At 38.6% G+C, this 26,842-nt stretch overlaps 1 protein-coding gene across 2 annotated transcripts; it reads right to left on the reverse strand.

The window, feature by feature from the left end:
• Positions 1-1,060: 1,060 nt before the first annotated feature.
• ankrd55 (ankyrin repeat domain 55) lies at positions 1,061-21,844 on the reverse strand. Of its 2 annotated transcripts, XM_067395725.1 has the most exons (11): positions 21,724-21,844; positions 20,706-20,825; positions 17,910-18,040; positions 15,748-15,857; positions 14,837-14,897; positions 10,429-10,557; positions 9,079-9,263; positions 6,751-6,918; positions 3,577-4,235; positions 1,994-2,083; positions 1,061-1,407 (listed from the first exon to the last, which is right to left on the reverse strand). In XM_067395725.1, exons 1-11 carry the CDS (start codon positions 21,761-21,763, stop codon positions 1,136-1,138), a joined length of 1,965 nt encoding a protein of 654 aa, XP_067251826.1. In that variant the 5' UTR covers positions 21,764-21,844; the 3' UTR covers positions 1,061-1,135. The 2 variants fall into 2 exon arrangements, with proteins under 2 accessions (XP_067251826.1, XP_067251827.1); XM_067395726.1 differs by lacking the exons at positions 20,706-20,825; positions 21,724-21,844 and adding an exon at positions 19,014-19,388.
• Between the last annotated feature and the right edge of the window lie 4,998 nt (positions 21,845-26,842).

A 26,842-nucleotide genomic window follows, 5' to 3' on the forward strand; every position in this document is an offset into this window, starting at 1 on the left:
TTTAAAAAGTTAAACATTTTAAATACTTACAGTCTACACAACAGTCTCCGTGCTCACAGCGTCACAGACATTAATATTTTAACGATTTATAAAAGAATTATTGTCTGGCCATCTGGGATTTTGGTATGGAGATAAAGGTTATAATTATATATTTTTTGTAGTATTACACCACATTGTGTGTGTATATTAGCACCATTTGTTGTTTTCTTGTGGTATGAGATAAGAGCGTTTGGACCCGGAAGCGCTGCCGAGTGACGTCAGACTTAACAACCGAATACAGCACAGAAACAACCATATGTTATTGTATGCCAAAGAGTGCTGTATACTCTCGTACAACATTTCATTTAATATTATGCATTTAAGACTATTTTAATGCCTTAAAGAGTTAGTTCACCCAAAAATGAAAATAATGTCATTTATTACTCACCCTCATGTCGTTCCACACCCGTAAGACCTTCAGAACACAAATGAAGATTTTTTTTGCTCAGTGAGGCTCAGCAATGGCACCGAACCTCTCAAGATCCAGAAAGGTACTCAATATTTAAAACAGATCATGTGAGTTCAGTGGTTCTACCTTAATATTATAAAGCGACGAGAATACTCACATGAACTGTTTTAATATGTTTTGAGTACCTTTCTGGATCTTGAGAGGGTTCAGTGGCATTGCTGACAAAGGCCTCACTGAGCCATCGGATTTCATCAGAAATATCTTAAATTGTGTTCCGAAGATGAACAAAGGTTATACGGGTGTAGAATCATATGAGGGTGAGTAATTAATGACATTATTTTCATTTTTGGGTAAACGAATCCTTTAATTTTAAAAGTATCAAATTAAGACCCTATTATCATACTGATATAAGTTATTGCTATTTGATACTTCAACAGTTTCCTTTATTAATAACAGTAAACAATAAGCTTAAAGCATGTGTTTACATTTAAAAGTTCAACCATATGCATACCATAGAAAAAGGTCATAGCTGTAAAATCGTATGAAAAAATAACCTGTTAAGACTCAGTAATTTTATCAAACAGTGATACTTCAGTGTCCTCGTGATTGAAATGAATCCAAACGACCCATGAAAAGCTGAACAGTATTACAATTTTCAATTGTTTGCTTATTTTAGGCAAATTTCTATTAGTTTCTGCTCTCAGAGTAATTCTCCGGCCTCTGGGTCGTGAGAGGAGATGGGCTGCGTTTTCTTTGTGGCGGAATGGCTGGAAGAACTTGAATGTTCCGTAACGGTTCTCCTGTCAGTGGAGTTGGGAAGGAACCGAGCGACTGGCTTTGGGGAATGCCGGATCGATGCAGTTTGGATGCAAACGGAGGTGGAAGTACTGCCAGACTCGCTCCTAGAGAGGATTTTGACTTCTTCACTCCCTGGGAGACCTGGTCCGGTGGTAAGGAAACTGTGGACGACATGAAAGGTGGTTTTGTTAAACCGAAGATGTGAACGATGCTCATGTTCAGCAAAAATACCAGGGGTGCATCATATTTGATTCTAATACAGTATATGTTTGTTATGCAAGAAAGATCTTGAAGTGTTTACACATTTTGTTTAAACTTCAAATTGTAACCATTTTAATAATAAACATGTAGGCTACAGCAAAAAAACAAATACCGGGTAAATATATGATGTCTGGTCAGCCGTGATATTTCTATTTTTATTTCAAACATTTAGATGAAAAACTTTTGTGGATGTTATCTATCAAATTAATCAATAGAACCTGCTATTTCATACTACAGCATTGTTTAACTCATTAACATCATTGCAATTCAAAACTGATGTTTTACTTTCAAACCAATTTTTACTTTCTTACTTAAAAATTGCTTATCACAAATCTTTTACATTTTTACAGAGACTTTTATGTGTGCTATAACACTCCGTAATAGTCTAATAATTCAGCTTTTTTAGCATCATGAACATGGTATTGCATTACAAAGAGTCTTATGAACCATGAAAATATTATATTAGGGCATAAGGATTAGACTTACATCTGTGAGTACAGTGGTCTCGGATGGGAGCAAGACTGTTGCGTGTGAGAGCAGTTTCTCTAACCCTCAGGGGTAAAAGATGATTTTGAGCTGTTTAAAGAAAACACAAAAAACGGCAAGACTAATTCACTATTTTATATCTGGGTGGTTCTTCAGTCAGAGACACTTGACTACTTGAAATCTTGAAAATTTAAACTTATTAAAATAATGTTTCATATGATAAAGCATGTACTTGTAGTGCAAAACTTAAAAGTACATTTTAAACTGTAAAAATGTTGATGAAAAAAAGTACGTTATATAATTGTTTTAACAATTCATTTGCGTGCTTTAAAGAAGTATATTTTGATGTGTTGACTAACATACTAATCACATGTAAAGTACCATCCGGGTTATGTTTTATCTGTTTAAAGCCCAGAACACAACAAGCCGACGCCAATGAACTAGTGGCGACAAAAGCAGACTGCGGGGTTGGCTCAAGTCGGCAGCGTTTGGGTCCAATGTTGCCCTGACACACCAAACCGCCACCAACTCTACAGCCGACGGCCAAGTAGCACGTCCGTTCTGCACCTGCGTAAGATGAAATGCCTTTCCATACCAGCAGGTGGCAGTAGCTGAACAGCCAGTCAGAATAATCAGGCCGACGAGATCTAACGCCGATTCAACATGTCGAATCAGCCAAAAAAAAAGCCAACGAGGACCAACTTTAGCCGATGGTGTGGAACACACTGAGAAAACTCATATTTTACATTCTGCTGATTTTACTAAGAAATAAAAAAAAAAAAAATACTGCATTGTTTAATGAGGCGTGACAGATCGCTGTAGCGCCTCAGTTCAAAAGAAGCGGCAGCTCGTGAAGCGCACGTGAACTGATCCTCTCCTCCGCTTTAATACCAGTTACAGTGCGAAATAAACATGAATGAACATCTAAAGGTATGTTAAAAGATACAGTACAACTTACTGAAATCCGTATAGTCTTGTGTAATAGCTCAATCAGTGTTTCAACCGCGGAAAGACATTAATAAAATAGCTTGTAAACAATGTAACGTAGCCTAACGTCACATTTACCTCAGAACAAATATATTCAGTGACCATAAATTCGTTAGTCAGCTAGAAAAATGAACTCATTTAGCTAAATATATGCACCATATTACATATTCATTATGTCCAAACAGGGTGATATTGTGACATGTAAAGCCTCATCTACATGCAAAATGTGTAAAAAACTAGGAAAAATAATTTTCTAGCGGTTAATAAACAAAACTGCATGCATCTTGTAGAAGAACCTTATAGGCGGAACTACTCTCTATGTTGAGTCTATGTCTATGATGAGTCACACAGGTAATGGGCTACTCCACAGCAGTGGCAACCCAACCAGTCTAAAATAGTCCACATATAAACACTTATTATAGGTGTACGAAAAAAAACACGGTTTGGAAAATGGATTCATGATGTTCTTGCTCATTTTATAAATTTTGTAAATTTTGAACAGTTACAGTTGGCAGCTTTAAAATGAATGAACATTTTTGACTGTTTTAGTTTATCTAACTGAAGAATCACCTAAGTGCCAATATGGAATACCTTACCTTGGTCATTTCTCTGTATGTACGGTGAGTGATTTGAGCACAGTACGTCTAAAGGACTTGAAGTTCCATGCAGCAGCTTGTCAAGCAGTCTTTCAGATGGAGCTGAGATCCATGCTTTGTGAGTCAGTATCTGACTGGATTCAGTCTTCCATGCATGCCCAAAAGCTTGGTCTTTAGTTTTACCATCAAAAAGGTCATGCTCGCTCTTGCTTTTCTGCGACCTGTGTGCTAAATGTCCTACCACATGACCTCCACTGGTCTTGTGGGCCAAAGTCTGAGAATTTGCCAGCAAAGACTTACCTAGAGTGATTGGAGGAAGACTCTGAGTGCGTATGGGTGGGAGACTTATGAAGTCTTTGCTGGATGTGTCCTCAATGAGGTGGGCTTTCTCAGATGCATTATTTCGTTTTCTGACAGTAGAGCTGTTTTCACTCTCATCTCTGGCTAATGGTTCAACAACACAGTCGAACATAGTAATGATGTCGTCCACCTCAGACGTCTCTTCTTTGAGCTGACATTCTTGACTCAAGTCTATCTGCTGAGAAGGATGCAGTTCTTTTTTCTTCTTGCAGAAGATGTGATTCAGCATGCGAAATTTCCCCTCCTTGCGTATACAAGGGTCACTGTTTTGAGCATGCATTGGCCTGCTTGAATCAGACCTGTAAAAAAAGTATGGCCATCTTTAGTTTATAAATACTTTATGGGAACTCTCAACGCATTTTACATCTGAATGATACAAGAACAAAGTATACTTCTTATTTTTATGCTCCATATTTCATGAGACATAAACAAAAAAGTGTTGACTGCAATATATCATTACACTGATAAGAAAGCATGTAAAACACACTTGAAGTCACATTTTTGTTCCATTTATAATGAAGTGTCAGTGAAATGATGACCTATTAACTGTCACTGTCTCTCAAGAGGCAAACTGGGTATGTCATTACATCTATTACATATAGTAATAATCATACACTGACTGATCAGTCGGATCATCGGATTGATGGGCCAGCACATCCCAAAGATACTCAAATCAGTTTGAGATCTGGGGAATCTGGCCAAGGCAACACCTTTTTGTCATGTTCCTCAAACCATTCACAAACCATTTTTGCAGTGTGGCAGAGTACATTATCCTGCTGGAAGAGGCCACAGAAGCCTCATCAGGGAACACTATTGCCATGAAGGGGTGTACATGGTCTACAACAAGGTAGGTAGTATGTGTCAAAGTAATATCCATATGAATGCCAGGACCCAAGGTTTCCCAGCAGAACATTGTCTAGAGCAGTGGTTCCCAAACTGGGGTATGTGACAGAGGGGGTATGCGAACAAAATGCATGTTCAGTTAATTCTACCCCACCTTAAAATAACATTAAAACCGAGGATATAGTTCAGTTAGTAACAGGCAGTATGGCGTAAATACATGACTATGTATCCAATCTAATTACCTCACCTTTTGTGGTCAAAACTGACTGCATCCACACAAGCAGCGTGCATATGATAGATTGTGTGTAGAGTATACTGCTTTAGCCTTAAGCCCGGGACACACTGCACAAGTTTCGGCTGTCCCAGAAGAAAGATTGGCATTGTGAATCAATTGTGTCGATTTCTGTGATCATGGCTCCTAATCGGTGGTCCTATGTGTCATACAGTAAGAGATGTTCAAAGACAGCCGTTGTCACAGTCTTGCAACCAAAGATAGCCTATGATAATTTTCTGAGTGTCAGAAATTCAGCATAATCATTGCGCAGTGTGTTTGCTGCTACGACCTACATGTACTGACCACCCAATAAAAATGCGATATGAAATCAACGTGAGATGACACTAAAACTTTTTTTGTTTTTTGTTTACCACTAGCACATGCTGATGACATTTATTCTTCTATAGAAATAATCTACATGCTTGTCGCACCCAAGTTTAATAGATCCATGCCGCACAGTGTGATTTGTAATAATCTTGTAGGATTGCTAAAATCAAGGAGTCTGTACTGTACAATATTGTGATCTGAGCACAGTGTTATATATCATTAGCTAACGTGTATATCTATAAGCTAACACTGGTCTCCTGGCCTGTTCTCCACTGGTTCTCCTCAAACCACTACTCAGTTTGTCTTCTCTGACCACTGTTCTGTCCAATCCTGGCCTGTCCCTGCTCTCTTGGCCGCATAGCAGGCTAACTGTATCATCACTTCCTTCCAGTCGTCGTCTCCGCCCAGACTTAAGGCACACTTACTTTGGCCACTTTCTTGAGGACTACTAAGCCTGGAAAGCAGTTCACTGTAGAAGTGGATGTGTTAGAGGTATGTAGTAGTTGGGTCAGTTTTCTGTCAGAGGTTCCCAGAGGATAGTAAGGTGACCAATTCCTCTACTCCTCCCACCGTCTGTCCCCCACAGAACAAAAATGCAGTGTAAGCACCAAGTTTATTAACTTTATTAGTTGTAAGGGTCTGTAGTCCCATCTGTGGTGTGGACCAGTCACAGGAGAATCAAATGCATCAGGTCAGCCAAAAGACTACATCTGAGGCAGGACCTATGGGCAATTTGATGTGTGTCTTTGACGTGACTAATCATCCGGCTGCAAAAATACCAAACAAGATGCTCTCTCCCACTTCCTGATACCATTTTGCCTTTGAGCTATGAGGTGGGAGCCTTCATCTGCCCCACCCACTCTTGGTGCCTGCTATCACTCTCCAGCTCTGCCTGGTATTCAGAGTGCTCTCCCTGGTTATGACACACTGCCATTCTTTTGATGTGACACTGGCCTGGCTATTTGGATTGGTTGTCTTATGGACTGTTCTCCTGGCTCTCGCGCCGTCAGTTGTTTCCCATTTGTCTCCACCTCCAGTCAACTACTGGTTTTGATTCTGTCTCTAAGACTGGGGATCTGCCTTCTATGTGCTTTTGCCTAAATTTTCAATAAACTTGTGGGGGAAGTTTCGCTAAAATTGTTTTGCCAATTCCTCAACACTGGTGTGAAACTCTACTACAGGGAGTGTTTTTTTGCAATTACTAATGCTAATGGGGAGTAGCTAGTTATTGACATTAAGGGGGCATTGCTTCTTACGATCTAAAAAGTCACAGATATGTCAATATGTACCCAACAGATAAGTGCCAATTGACAATTTTTTTATTTCCAAAAAAACTGAACAAAATTTGAAGAAAAATCAAAATGACAAACCTGTTTTCAGTGGAGAGGAGTTTAATGCATGCAGTATGACCACAGTACATTGCGTATGTGAGAGGCGTATTCTCATTAATATCTCGAGGGTTGGGCTCCACTCCCAGCTCCAACAATACCTGCACACAGTCATCTTTACCTGCTGCAGCAGCCCAGTGAAGAGGGGTCCTGACAGAAAAACAGATATTATGTTGTATAATAACAAAGAACATGGGGGTGTTGGGCTCATAGTTAAGAATATGACATCATTATAATAAGTACGACTCAGGAACTGCCACTGTTATCCATCAGTATCGTGTTCTAAAAGTGAAGTATTGTCAGCTAACTATACTGTAACTTTTGAAAAAGAGTGTTTATAATAAAAGTGCACTATGCTTACTAAAGGGGTCCTATTATTAGCTTTCGTTTATATGTAATGTTGCTGTTTGAGCATGAAAAAGATCTGCAAAGATCCAAAGCAAAGACCCTCCAAAGGGAGTTAATTTATATATCAGTAAACACAGTTTCTGAACTCCCTGAAATGCCTCCATTGTAGTACTGACTTTTCTTCCAGGAACAAACATTTCAGAATAGGTTTATCTGTTTTGTGAAGAAGAAGGGTGGCTCCTCACAGCCCTGCACTGATTATTGGGGCCTGAACTGTTAAGAACAGGTACCCCTACCTCTCATGTCATTAGCCTTCAAGATCTTGCAGTGGCAAGGTAATTCATGAAACAACACCTCCATAATGCTTGGTCTGGTCTTGTTTAGAGAAGGCAAAAAGAGTTGGAAGATGGCATTTAACAACTCCCCAGGGATTTTGAATATGGCCTTGGCTTTGACAACTTTTATCATCAATTCCTTCCAGTCGTCGTCTCTGCCCAGTCTTAAGGCACACTTACTTTGGCCACTGTCTTGAGGACTACTAAGCCTGGAAGGCAGTTCATTGTAGAAGTGGATGTGTTAGAGGTATGTAGTAGTTGGGTCAGTTTTCTGTCAGAGGTTCCCAGAGGATAGTAAGGTGACCAATTCCACTACTCCTCCCATCGTCTGTCCCCCACAGAACAAAAATGCAGTGTAAGCACCAAGGAGTCTTTGGCTGGCTTTGAGTGAGTGGCGCCATTAGCCGTAAGGGTCTGTGGTCCCATCTGTGGTGTGGACCAATCACAGGAACATCAAATACATCAGGTCAGCCAAAAGACTATATTTGAGGCAGGACCTATGGGCAATTTGATGTGGATGTTTGACTTGACTAATCGTCCGGCTGCAAAAATACCAAACCAGATGCTCTCTCCCACTTCCTGATACCATTTTGCCTTTGAGCTATGAGGTAGGAGCCTTCATCTGCCCCACCCACTCTTGGTGCCTGCTATCACTCTCCAGCTCTGCCTGGTATTCATGAATTCATGAATTCACTGTTGAATTCACAGATGTACTGCTCTATACTGAAAGAGAAGATGCTACCATCACTCTGTGCCCTTGGTCTTTGTGTACTTTTCCAACATGACAATGATCCTAAACACACATCTGAGACCACTGTTGGATTTCTGAAGAAGAACAGGATGAAACTGATTCAGTGGTTCCTGAACTGAACCCAATTGAACACCTATGGGGAATTCTGAAGAGACAAGTTGAACATCACTCTCCATCCAGCATCCAGTCTCTAAAAGAGGTCATTCTTGAAGAATGGAAAAAGATAGACGTTGCAAAATGTCACCAACTTGTTCATTCCATGCCTAGAAGACTTGGTGCTGTCATTAAAAATCATGGAGTCCATACAAAGTACTGTACTAGATGTAGTAGTTTTTGTTGCGGGGTGTACTAATTTTTGCATCACCCAAATTTCTTTGTTCTGTTGATCACAAAGGAAGATATTTTGAAGAAAGTTTGTAACTAGGCCACTTTGGGGCACCATTGACTTCCATAGTAGGATAAAAACTACTACAGAAGTCAATGGTGCCCCAAAACTGCTCAGTTTAACGCATTCTTCAAAATATATACCTTTGTGTTCAACAGAACAAATAAATTTATACAGGTTTGGAACAACATGAGGGTGAGTAAATGTTGACAATTTTCAATTTAGGGTGAACTATCCCTTTAAACTTAGTCTTGTCAACATTTTAGAAATTGTTTTTGTGTTCATTGAGATATTGTTTAAAAAGTACATGTATTGATAATGTCCTCCAAACCAATTGCGAAAATTCTCTGTTAAACATTGCAAGCAAAACCAATTTTTGCCGTAGTCCGTCTGGTAAACAAAAACACTGGTAAACACTCCATATGAACACAGACATGCTTAAAAACTGATGTGACACTCCACTCACATGTCACACAACATGTTTACTGTACCGTTCATCCACGTCTAAAGCTTGCAAGTTGGTCTCAGGAATTCGAGACAGTTCATAGATGATGTCACTGAAACCTGCAGCAGCGGCAATGTGAACGCAGGTCTTCCCATTTTCGTCATCATAATTGATCACAGAGGAGCCCAGATTATGGTCAAGAATGAGGGAACACATTAACTGGCTGCCACTCTGCCACATAGTTAAAAAACAATGAGACATATAAATTAATAATCAACTTGCTATGTACATACATAAACCATATTTTACAATAAATGTTTAAGACATATACAGTATTAAATTGCCTGATGAAACATGACATGTCTACCTTACAAGGAAATAAAAATACTAATATGTATTAATTATGTATTTATATAGATCTAAATATATAATGTATAAAACAGTATGAATTAGTTTGCTATAGTATACCAATACAATATAACACATAACCAGCGGCAAGATTCACAAAACATTCTTTGCCAATTTCTTATTTTCTTACTCAAGAAAAAAGAATATTTTGTTTCCAAAAACTTTTCATAAGTATTTTCTTATCGTTTTTCCTTAAGATTGTTAAGATAAAATTTAAGAAGTATTAATTTTCCCAAAAAGAATGTTTTTATCATTTATCATTGTGAATTACTTTTTAAAATTAGAATAACCTCCAAACTGTCTTAAATACCCAAATGTAAGATTTTTTATGAATTTATTCAGTTTTTTCAAATATTAACCATTACAACATAACACTAGCTAGCTAAATATAATTCATATTACTACTAGTACCGTATGTGGACAAGTAACATGTCTGAAGTGGCACCGATTGATCATTTGCATCTATACATGATGCGTTCACTTAAATTAGAACTAGCGAGGCAGAGCACAGATAAAGGACACATTCAGTCAAGAGAGAGAGGGAGTGCAAATAAATGGGAAAGACTGCTGCATTTAGACAGGCTCTTTTAAAATAACTATTTTAACTTGACAAGGTGCTTTAAAAACATAAGGCTGAGCGATTAACTCCCATCAAGCCAGATGTACGATATAGTCTGCGTGTTTATTACGATATCTACGGTAATCTGCAGGGAGTGCAAAAAAACTTTGAGGTGTTTTTCATTCTGCAAGTCTTCAGCAATATTCACCTTTCAATCAAAAAACATTCTTAACTTTCTTAAGAAAAAAATTAAGGTGTTCTTAAGAAAATATTTGAGAACTTTTCAGAGTTGCACATTCTTACGAACTTCTTAGAATTTATCTTAAGAATTTTCTTAACTTCTTTCTTAAGAAGATTTTTGTGAATCCGGCCCCAGAAAACCATACTTTAGTAAGACTCAAGACTCAAGTCTTTGTTTATGATTTGTACCTGCACAGCCCAATGAAGTGCTGTTTTAAAGTCTTTGTCCACAAGCGTCGGGTCAGCTCCTTTCTGCAGCAGGGCCTGCACATGCTCTGGTCGGTTATGGAAAGAAGCCCAGTGAAGAGCTGTCATTCCCTGCCAAAGCACAATCAGATGGTTACACAGATTACACAAGTGCTCATGGCTCTTACTCTATAGTAGCAAATGGAGCATCAGATAACAAATGAAAAACTGCAAAAATATAACAAACCTACTGTTATCTAAAAGGACAAAATGACAGTACAGCATGATACAATAACCATGATTTTTACAAATGAATAAAATTGTATGAAAACTTATAAGTATGACCATAGGCAAACATTTATTTATTTATTTTTTATAGGGTGATTCTCATGAAACCTGGCAATATTAATCCAGGTCATTAATGTCGGTCACCCTACAATCAAAAATAAAGAAATAGAAGCCTATTATAGAACGTTACTTTTATGACAGTGTGTTCGACTGCGGCGATACACTGCGGTGTATGACATCAAAGTATCTTGAGAGCGATTTGAAAGCATATGGAGCTATCTGCTCTCTAATTGGTCCCGCTGTACTTTCAAGATATATTTTTCTGCTAAAGAAATTATATCATGTCCATACAGTGCTTAGCGTACAGTAAATGAGTACACCCCCTTTAAAAAGTAACATTTTAAACAATATCTCAATGAACACAAAAACAATTTCCAAATGTTGATAAGATAAGTTTTATATAACATCTGTTTAACTTATAACATGTAGGTTAAGTAAGGTTAATAATATAACTTAGATTAGATGTCAAATCAGCGGTTTGGAGCACCAAAGTCACGTGATTTCAGCAGTTTGGCAGTTTGACACACGATCCGAATCATGATTCGATACACTGATTCATTATGCTCCGAAGCTTCCTGAAGCGGTGTTTTGAAATCACTATATAAGTCGTTATTTTGTTTTTTTGGTGCACCAAAAATATTCTTGTCACTTTATAATGTTAATATTGAACCACTGTACTCACATGAACTAATTTAAATATGTTTTTAGTACATTAATGGATCTTGAGAGAGGACATGTCATTGCTGGCTATGAAGGCCTCACTGAGCCATCGGATTTCAACAAAAATATCTTAATTTGTGTTCCGAAGATTAACGAAAATCTTACGTGTGTGGAACGGCATGAGGGTGAGTAATAAATGACATTATTTTCATTTTTGGGTGAACTAACCCTTTAAATGCGTAAACAACCTACGCTACCATAGCAGCCTGGAATTGTCATAAATGAATAGGCCTTTAAAATTATTTATTTTTAATTAAGAATAAGTGTGGAATTAACAAATGATTAAATTAACATATTGCCTATTATATTGTATTGCGCACAATGGTACCTATAGAGAATGTGAAGCTGACGTCACGGTGTGCTGAGTTCTGGGTAACTGTCTTGTTTAGACACCGTATTAAAGGTGCTGTAAGTAGAATTTGAACTACGCTGTAAACAAGCGGCAACCTCCCCCTTTGTCTCGTGAAGCCAATACGTAAGTAACTTAAACTGCGATTCATCGACTGGCCGCTAGGGACAGGCTCCAAAAGAGAGCAGAATCTCATAGAGTCCCATGTTAAATTGGCCAAGTTTATAGCAGAAAAAAACATGTTTACAAGTTGGTTCAAATTGTGGTTTTGGTCTATACTGCTATTTATGCCCTTCATGACAACTCTGAGGGGGGTAAATTTTTTTATAACTTATCCGTTTAAATTATATTAAGCCGTAAAAGTTCTGCATAATTAAGGGCGTGGTCACTTGAGTGACAGGTAGATTGCGCTGCTGTTTGTGAGCCGTCATGTTACCTCAGCTGCCGCTGAATTTGGCATATCAGCCATTTTGTGCTTATTTTTCTCGATTATTTTATACAATTATAAAATATGGCTTGCTGCATAATATTCGAGACTGATGTGTGTCTGTGTGCGTGCATGGGGAAGAGACACAGACACACGTTGTTGGATCGTGGCATTGGCTGAAAGTTTTGATTGCGAGATTTACTACAATGACAATACCAGGAGGATATACAACTCTGACAGCACTGCTTGGATATTATAACTAAAACTAGTGCACTATTTAAAAAATATATATATACTTTGGACACAGGCTGATTTGTTTGTTAGATACGATGCTCAGATTGCATCCTTTCTTGAAGAACGATGACAGAGAGCAGATCATTCAGAAGAAATGTGAATAAAGGTATGAAGTCCCATTTGATTTTCCATGTTGTTATTTGCACACCCAACACAAATTACTGGTGTTGGAGCATCTATATCTTAAAAAAACACAGTAAATTGACAGTAAACCTTTAGAACTTTCTGTCGATAAAACTTAGCTTCATTAATAATTTAGATAGTATCTAGATAGATAGCTCCTTTGCTTGCTAACATGGTCACGTCGAGCTAGGCGGGCGTGGTTTCATCAACCAGTCACATCAGCTCAAACCACCTCCCTGCCTCTTTGCCCATTTTCAGTTATCCGGGAGTGACGTGCGGTGACGCGCAGCTAAGATGGCCGCGGCCTCATTTACGCGTCAAAACTGCTGTTCAGAACTCTATGGGTGACCTCACTGACGCTACGTCCATATTTCTTTGCAGTCTATGGCTGTAAAACATTGTTGATATTTGAAATCAACCCAAACAAACCCACCCCTCTCTTCATTGCTCCACCTCCAAAACTCACTCTCCAATCCTAACCACCCTGCTCCGAGTGAGTGAGTATTCAATAACGCTAAACACCTCATTCTCTAGCGGTCGTCAGTGTGCAGTAGTTTTCCTGCACAACTCTGACTATCTGTTACACACGCAATCCAAGTTTATCACAGCTGACGTACAAAAAAATGCTTCACAAAAAATAAAGCGCAGTTGATGAATGAATGACAAGGAAGCACAAAAAATGAACATACAGTACACAAGAGTAAATACAAAGTGATCGTTGTTAGTCGTAAACAGAACAGCAGCTCCAGACAATCAAAACCCAGTGTTACTCACGAGCGGGATCAAAGCAGCCTCCGCGTCTGTTTTCAAGCCTTCCCACTTAGCTCTCTCCAGCGCTTGAAAGATTTTCTAATATAAAAGCGGTTCCTAAAGCGTTTTGCCCAGTCATAAACCTTTATTCCAGTGATATTCTTTTGAGCTCTTGTCCCATCTCTCATTTTGCAGTTTTTTTTTCTTATTATTTTCAAATCTCCCTCTTGCTCGTTCTCTCTCCTTGACCGCCATACGCCCCCTAATGCTGATTATTTAGACGTTTGTTGTTGGTATCAGCCAGACTAACTTCCAAAGAGTGTTTTTGAAATACTACTGAGTCCCCCTTTAAGGCAGTGTTTCTGTAGTAATTGTGAAAAATGTCAATATTGTAGGTCATTCAGGCAGCATCAGAACCTCCATAGTAACTCAGATCAACATTCAGGGAGAAAACGCTTTTTCTACGTGTAAAAACACTAAGGGAAGCAGGTTGAGGGGATGGCGAGATGATGTCAGATAGCAAATCTATTAATAATGTCACTGATTAAACCCACTGCCTATTACTCAAAAATTAATCAATCAAATAATCACATTGCTGAGTGTTTTTGAAAGTTTTGTATTTTGTTTGGTTTGAAATTACCTTTGCGAGTATGACTCTCACAGTTTGTCTGCTTGTGAATTATCAAAACTTGCACATAGCCACTGCAAAACTGTTCACAGGGATTTGATTTTGGTTGTCATGTGTTGAAATAAATATTTAAAAACCAAAGTGTCAGTGTCTGTCCTCTGAATGCGACACAGAATCTCTGATTCCCCAGCATGGCCATGGGAAAGTAAGTATTTACTATGACAACAATCAAAGTTCAGTTACATTTAAACGTTTCCAACGAAGAAATGGGTCAAATTCTGTCAGCTTGTTGAACACATTTTTATTTGGACATTTCTACCATAATAAAATAGCTTCTCTTCCATGCAAACAATGCCATGGAGAATGTGAATATTTAATTTAAAGGCAAAAACAAAACAAAAGGTGCAGGTATCGGTATTAATTTCAGTATCAGTAGAGGACAGCGATCATCCTAAGATGGAGACACCGCCACAGACTTATCATGTTCCCAAGAGTTAATGTGTCATGGCTATGACAAAACTAAGTGAAGTGAACATGTCCCATGAACATGTTAAGTGTGTTAAGAAACAGTCATGAAAGTGTATTCTCTTTAAGTACATTTAAGTGGACTTTTATTTCAATAATATATATTACCTGCAAGTAGTTTTTTTAAATAATATATACATTTTTTAAGATTTAAAGTACTCTACAAGCGCACATTCAATATAATTAAGCACACTTCTGTTTTACAAAGCTAAAAGTCAAATGACTGAGTACACCTGCTCTGACTCACCTCATTGTCTTGATGATTGATTTCACACAGTGTTGACTGCTGTAGCAGCACAGCCATGAGCCTTAAGCAAACAAACACAGCATGTTTATTATTCCATAAATGCTGCATGCATCATTTTAATTCCATAATAGAACACAAACCAGATAACCAATCAGAAAAAAAAAAATGTACAACAGAAGTTGATTTTCTAAATCAGGAGTGGAACAGCAATGGAACAGGAAACAGGTGTGAACTAATCAGAAACCATAACAACAAACAATCAACAAGAACTCAGGCAAATACATGAGAAGTGAAAACTAAACAGAACATGACAATGAACCTAAACACAACAATGTGACAATTATAAATATTATTTTAAAGAAAATTTCAATTTTTCCAATTTTTTTAATCAAGGAATGTGCATTAAGAAAATTAATAGGGTTGATTTTTGGTTTCAGGTTGATTTTAACAACATATCTTATTATCTTGTCTTAACTCAGATATTTCCAGTACATTTTAAGTTTATTGATCGATGTTGTCAAATTTATTGGGTGAGATTTGCTTTCCATCTCTGAAATCTGTTTTCTAATTTCCCTCTCGTCATTTGACAAATGCACAGCAAGTTTTCTGCTAAATGGACAGTAAGAAGGAGTGAGTTTCACTACACTGCATCTATTGTTGTTCACACAAATTGATAGCTGACATGGGTTGAATTCCAAAAGTCAACTGATGAAGATAACTGATTAAAGAAAATGGAAATGGCTTTGCTGTGTAACATGTGTAACACAATTCTGCAATGATTTCATTACAAAATAATGCAGGGTGGACAATGTAACGTTTTTGTGTTTATGGTAATTTTGCTGTAAAACTCACTACTTCTTGTTTCAATAACCTATTTGCAATAACAAAATTCTACTTATTCTCCTCATTACCTGAAGTCAGTTTCAGCAGTAGCAGCATGAATTGGCAAGCGTCCGTTCTTATCTGGAATGTTTTGTTTTGCCCCGTTCCGAAGCAAACACACACAGCCTTCCAGCCAACCCTGCAGAAGATAAAAACCACCAGCTCAAATTCCAGTAAAAGTCATTCAAACAATAAACAACCATTTAAATCAAAGTAATGAAGGTCACTGCAACTTCGTACATGACAGTTCATAAACAGTGCACACAAACAAGTTAGAAATGTACGTTTTTAAAGAGGACCTATTATGCTTTTTCGCATGTTCAGTGTTCTTTAGTGTGTAATGTTGCTGTTTGATAATGAAATAGGTCTGCAAAGTTACAAAGCAAAAAGTCACTCCAAATGGAGTTATTCTCTATATCAGGGGTGCTTGAGTTCAGATCCAACCCTGATCAAACAGTGTGTTTGAAACTTGAGTTTTCTTGCAGGAACGGACACGTTACAGGCCAACTTACTCAACTTACTCTATCATTTACACTCATTCTAAATTTATTGCAAAACATTTCATTGTAGCTGAATACCATGAGGCTAAAGAGGCTAAAGAGGCTAAAGAGACTAAAGAACACTTAAACAAGGAACTTTTACCTATGGTTTAAAAATATCATAGCAAAAACAACTAGCCTAACTAATATAAATTTCAAGCATTATTAAAGACAAGTAAACACTCAGTAATTAAAAAAGAACAAATAAACATTAGCAGTCTCACAAATAAATACAACTGAACAAAGATACGATCAAAATAAATGGTGTTTTAAGATTTTCAGGTATTCAGGTACAGAAACTGTAATCAAATATAAAATAACACTACACAATAGCGAGTGAATTTTCTTTGTCTTTTGTTGTTTGATTAACATTATTATAAAGACAACAGCAGGACTATTAGGCTGCTGTCACTTTAAGAGCTGCAGGGATCCAATATACTGTTATGCGCTTTCTTTGTCAACGGTTTACGTTCACTTAAGACATAACCGACTGTTTACGAGAATATATTGACATATATTTTTGTGTAAACTTGTCCGTTAAAAAGACACGTAAAGGCCCGGATGTACTTCATTTTCTGGGTTCTGCTGCGTCACACAAACAGTTAAGGATGTGAGCCTTTCAAAGTAAGCATGGCTGTGAGCACATAAAGACGCACACTACATAGTGGACTGCTGTTTTCAAGTGCTCAAGTCACTCGCACCTGCGCTGTTGTACACGGACCGTCCGCGCGGTCTCAAAAATCGGCTTGCAAGCGGATGGGGTGTGCGCACGTCTACGACCCTCCTGATGACATAAATTACGTCATGCGGGCGGTGCATGGATGCGGATGGCCGAAGTATACTTTGGGCTTAAGAGAACTCAGTTCGGTATTGTGCACTATACAGTATGAGAGGTGGCTTTCTGTGCACACGTTTTGGATTTGAGCACACCACAGAAAACAACGCACAAGTCTTCTTGCACTTGAATGGTTTAACATTACATTAAAATTCCTTTTTTCTGTATGCCTGCTTTGGATGTGTTTGCAGCACACAGTGCAGAATTCAGTGCACAGGTCTTCTTGAGCACGGATGGTATAAAGTCATATTAAAATGCACAGAAATGAAATCGATAAAAGTAATTGAAATTTTAATTTTATAACAAGTATTCCAGAATTGGAATCGTTTTTCAATTACCAACCCAACTTACGGTCTTGTGTACTTACAATGGCCGCCGCGTGCATGTGATTATTAAGTCCACAAGACCGTAGGGTGTCCCATTTGTCATTTTATGTTTCAGAAGGGTTCTTGCAAGTTTGCGGTCAATATGCGCCCTCGATGCACACTTTTGCCGAGCCCGCACTGAAGCAAGCTCCACAGCAGACTTCTACCCAACAGTATAGTAAGGGGTGTGGCATTTCCCAAACGTGCCTGAAGCGGTTGACCAATCACAACACACTGGTCTAGTCGACCAATCAAAGCACAGTGCGCTTTTCGGAAGGAGGGGCTTCATAGTGACAGGAACTAAGACTGGGAAGAGTGTTTTTTTTAAACATTCAACAATGAAAACTTATTCTAGTAGAGCCCAAAAAAAAAAACAAGACTTTGTAAAATGGCATAATATGGCCTCTTTAAAGGAATCCAGCTAATCAGTGATCCTGAGAGTGTTTTCATACAAGGTATGTCGCTAGAGAGAGGGACGTCCGTCCACAGGCATCTTGTGTGTTGATAGAAGCTCCCATCTTCAGCAGCAGTTTCACAGTATCAACCTGTCTCCCAGACACAGCATGCATCAGAGGTGTGGAGCCTGTCGTCGAGACATAAGCAGTCAGAAACACTCAACAATGGTTTTCATTAAAATTAAAATGTAGGTCAGCCCTTCTGTAATCTGTTTATGTTGATGGCTTATTTCTGTCTCAGCTTTGTTGAATATGCGGATTATATGACAATGATCAAAGGTTTTCAAATTTTGAATGACGAAATACCTTTTTCTAATTAGGGTTGTGGATGGCTGCCAGGCTTTGCTAAGTGGTTGCTTGGCACAGCAAAACATCCCACCCTCAATCACATTTAGGTTTCTAAATATTACACCAATGTAAAGCTCACCTCTCCTCAACATTCTTCATAATTTGATGTATCTCATCTGAATAGCCTTTAATTAAAGTTTAAAACTTAGGGTTAGGGTTTGTTCAAATTGGTAACCCTAGCTATGAGCAACAGTGATAGTTATAGGGCTGTAGTCAACCAAAGAAATGCTTAGTCGACCAAAGTCCTGTCCTGCGCAACGATCAGTCGACTAAAAAAAAAAAAAAAAAAAAAAAAGACTTTTTTGATTGAACATTTATTAAACAATTATAATAGAGCATTTATAAAACAACAACGAAAAACATCAATAATACATAAAACTATAATAATAATACAATTCTTTGGAAATTAGGTTATTTTTTAAACTGCAAAGTGAGGAGTTCTGTCCTAGGTCTATAGTGACCGTCACAATCGCGCACCTGACCACACCACACGCTACAAAAAATATAACTGCTAAAACTGCCAAATAATGAAAAATCCTAACAAAAGCTCTCGATTATACAGGCTGTATATTCTTCTTTACTTTCAAAGCTATGGGTTAACTTTTGTCCAAACGATCTAGGCGTTTTAAAACAAACACAAACAAACGCCTGTGGCATGGCCTGTGGATACGCCTAGTACATAACCAATAAAATATATAAACTTTTCGACATTAGACATAGCAAAGCTGTCTGACACATTTATATCTCGCTTACCGCTTTTAGGTGAAAGGTCATATTGGTCGTTGAGCTATGGTAAGTTAGCTTTAGGCTGCATAGCTTGCACTCCACAGTCTTGTCGTATTTTTTTGTAAAATGCAGCCAAACAAAAGATTTACATTTCTTGGACATTTTTTCGACTAAAGCCCAAAACAAGTAGCGTTCTAACTGAATGAACTACCTATATTCCTTAAGGAGCGCGAAGCAGCAGTGCAGCCAGCCACAGGTGCGGTTCCCGAGTGTTCACGTGGTGCGCTTAACTACGGCGCCGTTATAAAATAGCCTAAATTAAAGCATTTAAAGTTTGGTATAAAACATAGGCTAATTATATTTAGAATACAGTAATATATAACTGCTAATAAAAGGAATAAATATCAAGGAGTAAATCAATGAAAATTTCTTTATTGGTAAAAAAAAAAAAAAAAAAAAAATTTGCAACTGGTCGACCAATGAGAATGTCAGTCGACCAAAACGGCATCGACCGATTAGTCGACTAAACGACTAAAGTTGACAGCCCTAGATAGTTAAAGGGATAGTTCACCCAAAAATGAAAATTTGATGTTTATCTGCTTACCCCCAGTGCATCCAAGATGTAGGTGACTTTTTTTCTTCAGTCGATCACAAATGATGATTTTTAACTGCAACCGCTGCCGTCTGTCAGTCAAATAATAGCAGTAGATGGGAACTTCATCTATAAGAGTGAATAAACCTTGCTTAGACAAATCCAAATAAAACCCTGCGGCTCGTGACGACACATTAATGTCCTAAGACACGAAACGATCGGTTTGTGAGAGAAACCGAAAAGTATTTATATCATTTTTTACTTCTAATACACCACTATGTCCAACTCCGTTCAGGACTCCTTTAGTGATGTCTGATCGCACTCTGTCAACGGCAGTGATGTCTGACACTCATTGAAGTATATGTGCGAGACATCACTGCCGTTGACAGAGTGCGATCAGACATCACTAAAGGAGTCCTGAACGGAGTTGGACATAGTGGTGTATTAGAGGTAAAAAAATGATATAAATACTTTTCGGTTTCTCTCACAAACCGATCGTTTCGTGTCTTAAATAAGATAAGAATAAAATAATGTGTCGTCACGAGCCGCAGGGTTTAATTTGGATTTGTCTAAGCAAGGTTTATTCACTCTTATAGATGAAGTTCCCATCAACCGCCATTATTTGACTGACAGAGGGCAGCGGTTGCATATAAAAATCATCATTTGTGATCGACTGAAGAAAAAATGTCACCTACATCTTGGATGCACTGGGGGTAAGCAGATAAACATCAAATTTTCATTTTTGGGTGAACTATCCCTTTAATTTGGCAAACACCACTAATAACACAATCACAATTGTCAACTTGCATCTGAAATACCGCAGCCTTTAGTGTCAGGACAGGTGTGATGCATCAACAAGAAGGCAGTACACTTTATCGTACTTTTAAAAGAGTACTTAGTACGGTAATAATAAACTTAAGTAATATACTTAATTGTAAACGGAATGTGAAGTTTTCGGATACTTAACTGCATGTTGGAACTGGAATTATATATAATTTGTATAAAATTAACTTTTAAGTGCTTTTTGACCTGCTTAAGTTGGACAAAGTATATACTCATATGTCATTCATAATTACTTCTCTGAAATATGGTTAAAATGTAGTGCAGAATGTTGGGTGAAAGAATACCTTCGCCATCACAGCACTCCAGGATGGACGGGTCCTCTCGTATGGTGGCGGTCAGCGTGTTGACGTCGCCGTTTGCTGCCGCCTGGTACACCACATTCAGATCAACCTCCTCAGCAGCTTCTGAGAGGAAAACGTATGAAACGGATCACTAAATAACATCTGCTGGGTGTAAATAAAATGCTGTATATACGGAAACATTTTTTCTTGAACATTTCAGGTCTGCTTTACAGAAGAATAAGTGGAAGTTGTCAATGCCACAAGAACCTTTAGGTCTTGCTTATCATTGACTTGTCCGAGGCAGAGAGAAGCAGGTGTTTGAAGTTATGGGATTTTCTATAGAATAGAATTAAGATCTATCAGATGTTTCTCCTAGAAACCAATGAGATTATAGAGACAGCAAATGGAGAATTTTGCTTTTCAAATGTCACTCCAGTTTTTTTCTGTAGAGCTGAAATCAAAAGTGTGAAATATTAATATAAACTCAAAACATTTCTCTCTAAATTCTTCCCAAATGAGCTCAGTACTCTTTCTGTTGTCAACAACTGGAAAATTAATGAACTAAGGAGATATGGAGAGAATGTTGATGAAATTAAACATACTGAGAAATCATTATGGCTTGAACAACCACTTGAGAAATCAAATTATGTTCCTTTGGGCTTATATATATTGTCTAGGGTGCTTGTTGGGTGTACATACATAACAACGCAGAAGATCCGCTGACAGAGCTTCTACCAGAGACTTCATTAGACTACAACAGAAAACCCTAGGGTTAGATGGTGGCCCTCACCCCATGTTTTACAAATCAATATAGTCATATTCGCTAGTACTCTTTAATCTGGTAGGTTACCTTCAGTCCTACACACAAACAGATGGCAACCCAAACAAATGATGGGCTATGGCAAAGCCCGCTGATAAGCATTACCATGGCAACAGTGGCAGCGGCACTACCACCTCCTTGTTATCAGCTCGTGTGTGTATGTGTGTACATGTGTGTGTATGTGTGTGTGCAGTGCTTTACCTTTGTGCTGCTCAAATACGGATGAAGAGTTGAACTCCATTGTCAAATGCAGCTTTCAGAGAAATCCCTCTAGTGCCCACGACATGATGATGTCCCTCCGCTCCTGATTCCAGCACTGTCCGCAAACAACGACTCAAAAATCTCGCATGGAGACAGCAAAAAAGGAGAGAGCGATAGACACGGAAAGAGAAAACGGCTGCTGGGACAGGAGAGGCTGAGAGCGCGTCTGCAGGTGTCGCAGATGCGTGAGCATCGGTTCCTGGAGGCGGCTGGAAAGGCTGCTCCGTTTGATTTTGCGTGATGTGATGGGGAAACACACTGAGCATGTGCAGAAGCAGAAGCCTGGTGGCATTACTAGTGTTGCCGTGTTCAGAGAACATTGAACGCGGTAGAGACAGTAGCGTACTGCCGCGTGTTCTTCACTAAATCGGTTATTCCTTTAATGGGTTAGTTCACCCCATAAAGAAAATTCTGTCATCAATTCCTCACCCTCATGTAGTTCTAAACTCTTAAGACTTTCGTTTATCTACGGAACACAAATGACATTTTTTTTAATGAAATCTTTCCATCCCTCCACAGCCCACACATACAACTTTCAAGCCCCAGAAAGGTAGTGAAGACATTATTAAAGTAATCCATGTGACTCCAGTGGTTTTGACCTAAATTTTATGAAAGTGGGTGCTTTGTTTGCGCAAAAAACAATATAATTTAGCTCTTACCGATGAGCGTTCATGAAACAACGTCTGCTCTCGCGTCAACACATCGTGGTGCTCTGGTGAACGGGTGTTGAAGATAATATTTTGTAAATAAAGTGGTAAATTATATGGGTTTTTTGCGCAAATAAATTTGAGGTTAAACCACTGGAGTCACATTACTTATTCTGTTCTATTCTGTTGTTCTCTACTATGTTCTATATTACTTTATTATATGTCCCATGTTATTTTTTTACAATCTTCTGTTATTCTATTCTATTCTATTCTATTCTATTCTATTCTATTCTATGTATTGTGCCATTGTAGTAATTTCATGAATTTGTCAGGTCTTCATGTCAAAGCTAAACCTATTATGATCTTGTTAAAACAGAATCACCATATAAGTCCTTCACACATATTTTCATTTCATTCATATGTATCATGCAGCCTGTCACCATGGGAACCCTAGAGGACATCATGAGAAGCAGTCACTGTGCAGCAGTGAGTCCATGCCTACAAGCACTGATTCCAGAGATGAACTCAAATATCTCACGACCTCCACATCATAATTCTCTTTAAGAATCAGTCACATGTAGAATAAAGCCCGTTTTTGACAGGGTGCCAATTCAATTGTGATTCTAATCAGACTCTCGGATAGTGACGTCAATGAATAGAATGAAATGTTTCATTCATAACAGCAGCAGCTGCATTCTGCTAGTGGAAGGGGGCGTTCCAGAAGAGAGAGAGAGAGAGAGAGAGAGAGAGAGAGAGTTTTATTTTTTTTTTATTTGTAGATTTAGGCTGTATTATGTGTTTTTATAATGAGAATTTATTTGACCATACACCATCTTAATATAATAAGCCTAATGGTACTAAGATGGTGCAAGGTCAAATAAATTCTGAGCTCATTAAACATAGTAATGTTCTCTGTACATGTTTATAAGGTAACTGGATACAAACAACAACAACAACAACAACAGCAAAAGTCAAAAATGAATTATTTACGTAAAGGTTATTGCCACTTTAGCTGACATTTAACTACACTGAACGCTTTAGTGCATCTTAGAAACCGCATAACCACCTTTGGTCCAGCAGATGGCGAAATACACAAGCAAATAAATAAAGGCCAATCATGTCAAATGTCAATAGATGTTATATTTTGACATGGCTATGCAGCCTTAAATAAAACGTATTATTCAGTATTTTATTCACAATTTCAGCACTGGTCTGTGTGTATAATGGGCTAAGAGGTCTTTGATATTTGTGAAACTGTATCATGGCTGAAGTTACCTCAACCCGCCTTTATGAGCTCACTGGAAGTTCGAGCAATTATGGTGAATAAACATTCTTATATAAACAGATGAAATCAAAGAATAACAGAAAGTACCGAAAAATGATGTCACTGTCAAAAAAAAAAAAGAAAAAAAGAAGAGAAGAGAAGAGAAGAGAAGAGAAGAGAAGCACGATATGAACATTCATATAATATATAAACAACATATAATTTTGCTATTTTTTAATGGAGATACGCTGGCTATAAAATGAGTGTGAACAACATTGACGTTATTGTGAGCATTTTTGAACAAATAGTAACTAGAACTTGTTTTGGGTGTCATGGTTCATGTCTTTTATTTTGTAGTCAAGTCAAGTCAAGTCTGCTCATTGTCAAGTCATATTGCTCATATTCTAGTTAAATGGTTGCTTTGTTTGTTTGTGCACTTCTGGATTATAATAAACTGCACATGGGTTCATCAAGCTCGCCTTCAGTGGACTGATCGTTACAGAATACACGACCTGCTACAATGAACCCAGCAGTTGCCCTGCTACATTTGCGCCAGGGGAACCAGGCCATTGAGGACTATGTGGAGAAATTTTGTGGATTGTGCAGCTATGTAGAATTTAATGATATAGCTCTAAAAGACATTTTTCGTATGGGTCTGAATGAACCCATACGTTCACAGCTGCCAGGGGGAAGAATTGATTTTGATCACACCCTTCTTTTGAGTGGCTTATTATTTACTGTGGGTTTTGTGGATGAGGAGCCCCACAATCCCACAGTACCATCCATACCAGAGTGTATCCACACCCCATCTGTAATGTCTGGAGTTGTGCACGCCACAACTGCCACACCAGGGCCTGTTCACGCCATGCCTGGGATGCCAGGCCTGTTCACTGCATGGCCTCCACATCAGAGACTCTTCACAATATGGCCACCATTCCAGAGCCTCGTCCCAAGATGGCCGCCATTCCAGAGTCTTGTCCCAAGATGGCCGCCATTACAGAGCCTCGTCATGCCACGGCTGCTACGCCAGAGCCCCCTTCCATCATGTCTGCCCAAGTTTCCCCTGGAGATTTGGGGGGGCTATAGGTACCACGCTCCTGCGGCTTCGTCCACCACTGCACCACGGCACAGGTCCTCCAGTGCACCGGGACTCTATGCTCCAAGGTCCAAGTCCGCCCATGCTCCACGGACCAGGTCCACCCATGCTCCAAAGTCCAAGTCTTCCCATGCTCCAAGGCCCAGGTCCTCCCATGCTCCACGGACCTGGTCTGCCATTGTCATGCCGTGGTCCAGGTCCTGTCCCCCTGCACGGCCCTGGCCCAGCATCCCTCCCCCAAGACCACCTCCGCTCCACCACCCTCCTGGACTTAATGCCTTGTTTTGGTTATTGTTGGGCATTGGGAGCCGCCCTTAGAGGGGATGTCTTGTTTTGGGTGTCTTTTTTTTGTAGTTTTATTTATGTTGCTTGTTTGTGTCATGCTTCCCTTGCTCCTCATGTGCTCCCTTAGTCTATGTGTCATGTTCTGATTGGTTGTTTATGGTCATGTGGTTTTCAGTTCTGTTCTGTCATTGGTTCCCTTGTCCCTTGTGTCACTTGCCCATTGGTTGTCTTAGTCACGTGTTCACTAAGTTCTTGTATTTATGCTGCATTCACGCCATCTCGTATTTACCGGAATCTTGAGATAACAATACGTGACGTTATATTCAGAGCTGTTCATGTCCTTGGACTGGGAATTATGCGTTTCCATGGCACCACTATCAACGCCTATGAATCTACAGCGGTCAGGTGGTACAGTGGCCACGTGGTACATGTGGGAGCTTTCAGAAAACACCCAGCTTACAAGCTGTAATTACGAGCTCTATGAGGACGTGAACACTTTTTACAAGCTAGAATCTCGTCACTACAGGAATTACCGCAGTGAGGCCGCGTGAATGCACCATTAAAGCCATTGTCTTCCATGTTATTTTGCCGTGTATTGATAATGTAACCCTGCTGTTGGTGAGTGTCATGGTCAAGTCAAGTCAAGTCAAGTCTGCTCATTGTCAAGTCTGTTCATATTCTAGTCAAATGGTTGCTTTGTTTGTTCATTTCTGGATTATAATAAACTGCACATGGGTTCATCAAGCTCACCTTCAATGGACTGATCCTTACAACTGTATAAGCACTATGCACTGGAAAGAGACTTTGAGATATGTTAATGTTTTTCCCCCCTCCTTGTCATATCAAAGGCCCTTTCATCTTTATGAAGTGAATTATTAACACATTCCTTTAAAGAGGTGGGGGTACTCACCCCTGTTCTCTTCATTTTGTCAAAAAGGGGGATCTATTTCTTTCCCTCTTTACAGTGAGTGGCTTTCTGCCAAGGGCCCTGTGTCCACTGGAGCACTGCAGGCCGGCTGTTTGTCTGTGCCGGCTGTAGGCAGCCTCTTTTGTTCCTTGGAATTTGAAATGGGAATGTCAGTTGTGTGGGAGATGTCTGGCTTCTCCCAGATGCCAGACAGAGCAGGGTGGGTGAATTTTAGGGGGATGGGAGGAGCAGAGACAGTACAGTGGGTATACAGTACATGCATTTATGGACATTCAGAAGGTTTTTAATAGTGTTATGTGATAAAACTTATGTGCCTTTTTCCATTCTAATGGACATTCATCATGTGTCAGAAATATTTACATGATGAGATTGTGAAACTGACTTTCTAAATAATAACAAACAAACAAATATATAAATAAATAAATAATGATGATAATATATGAAAATAGACAACTAATGACAACTAATGACAGTGTCCCTAATGACAAAGAAGTACTTTAGCATACTTTGAAAATATATACTTTAAAATATATTAGATAAAAGAATTTGCTATAATATAAAACAATGTCCTATTTTTCCAACTGAAATGAAAATTAAATTTATATTAAATGCTATTAGTTCAACAAAAGAGCCACTTAAGTAGCCCTTTAGCAAATTTAAGTAATTTTTAAAAAATAGTTAAATAAAATAATTATCAAAATTATTTAATTTATGCTAAATTATTTTTTAAAAATGTAATTACATTTATGGTAAGGTAATTTCCATTGAAATGTGTATGTCATTTAAATATATTTGTAATTATGCATTATACTATTAAAATAACCTTGGGGTTTCTCAGA

Source organism: Chanodichthys erythropterus, chromosome 10, assembly GCF_024489055.1.
Source record: "Chanodichthys erythropterus isolate Z2021 chromosome 10, ASM2448905v1, whole genome shotgun sequence".
NCBI classification, from domain to species: Eukaryota; Metazoa; Chordata; class Actinopteri; order Cypriniformes; family Xenocyprididae; genus Chanodichthys; species Chanodichthys erythropterus.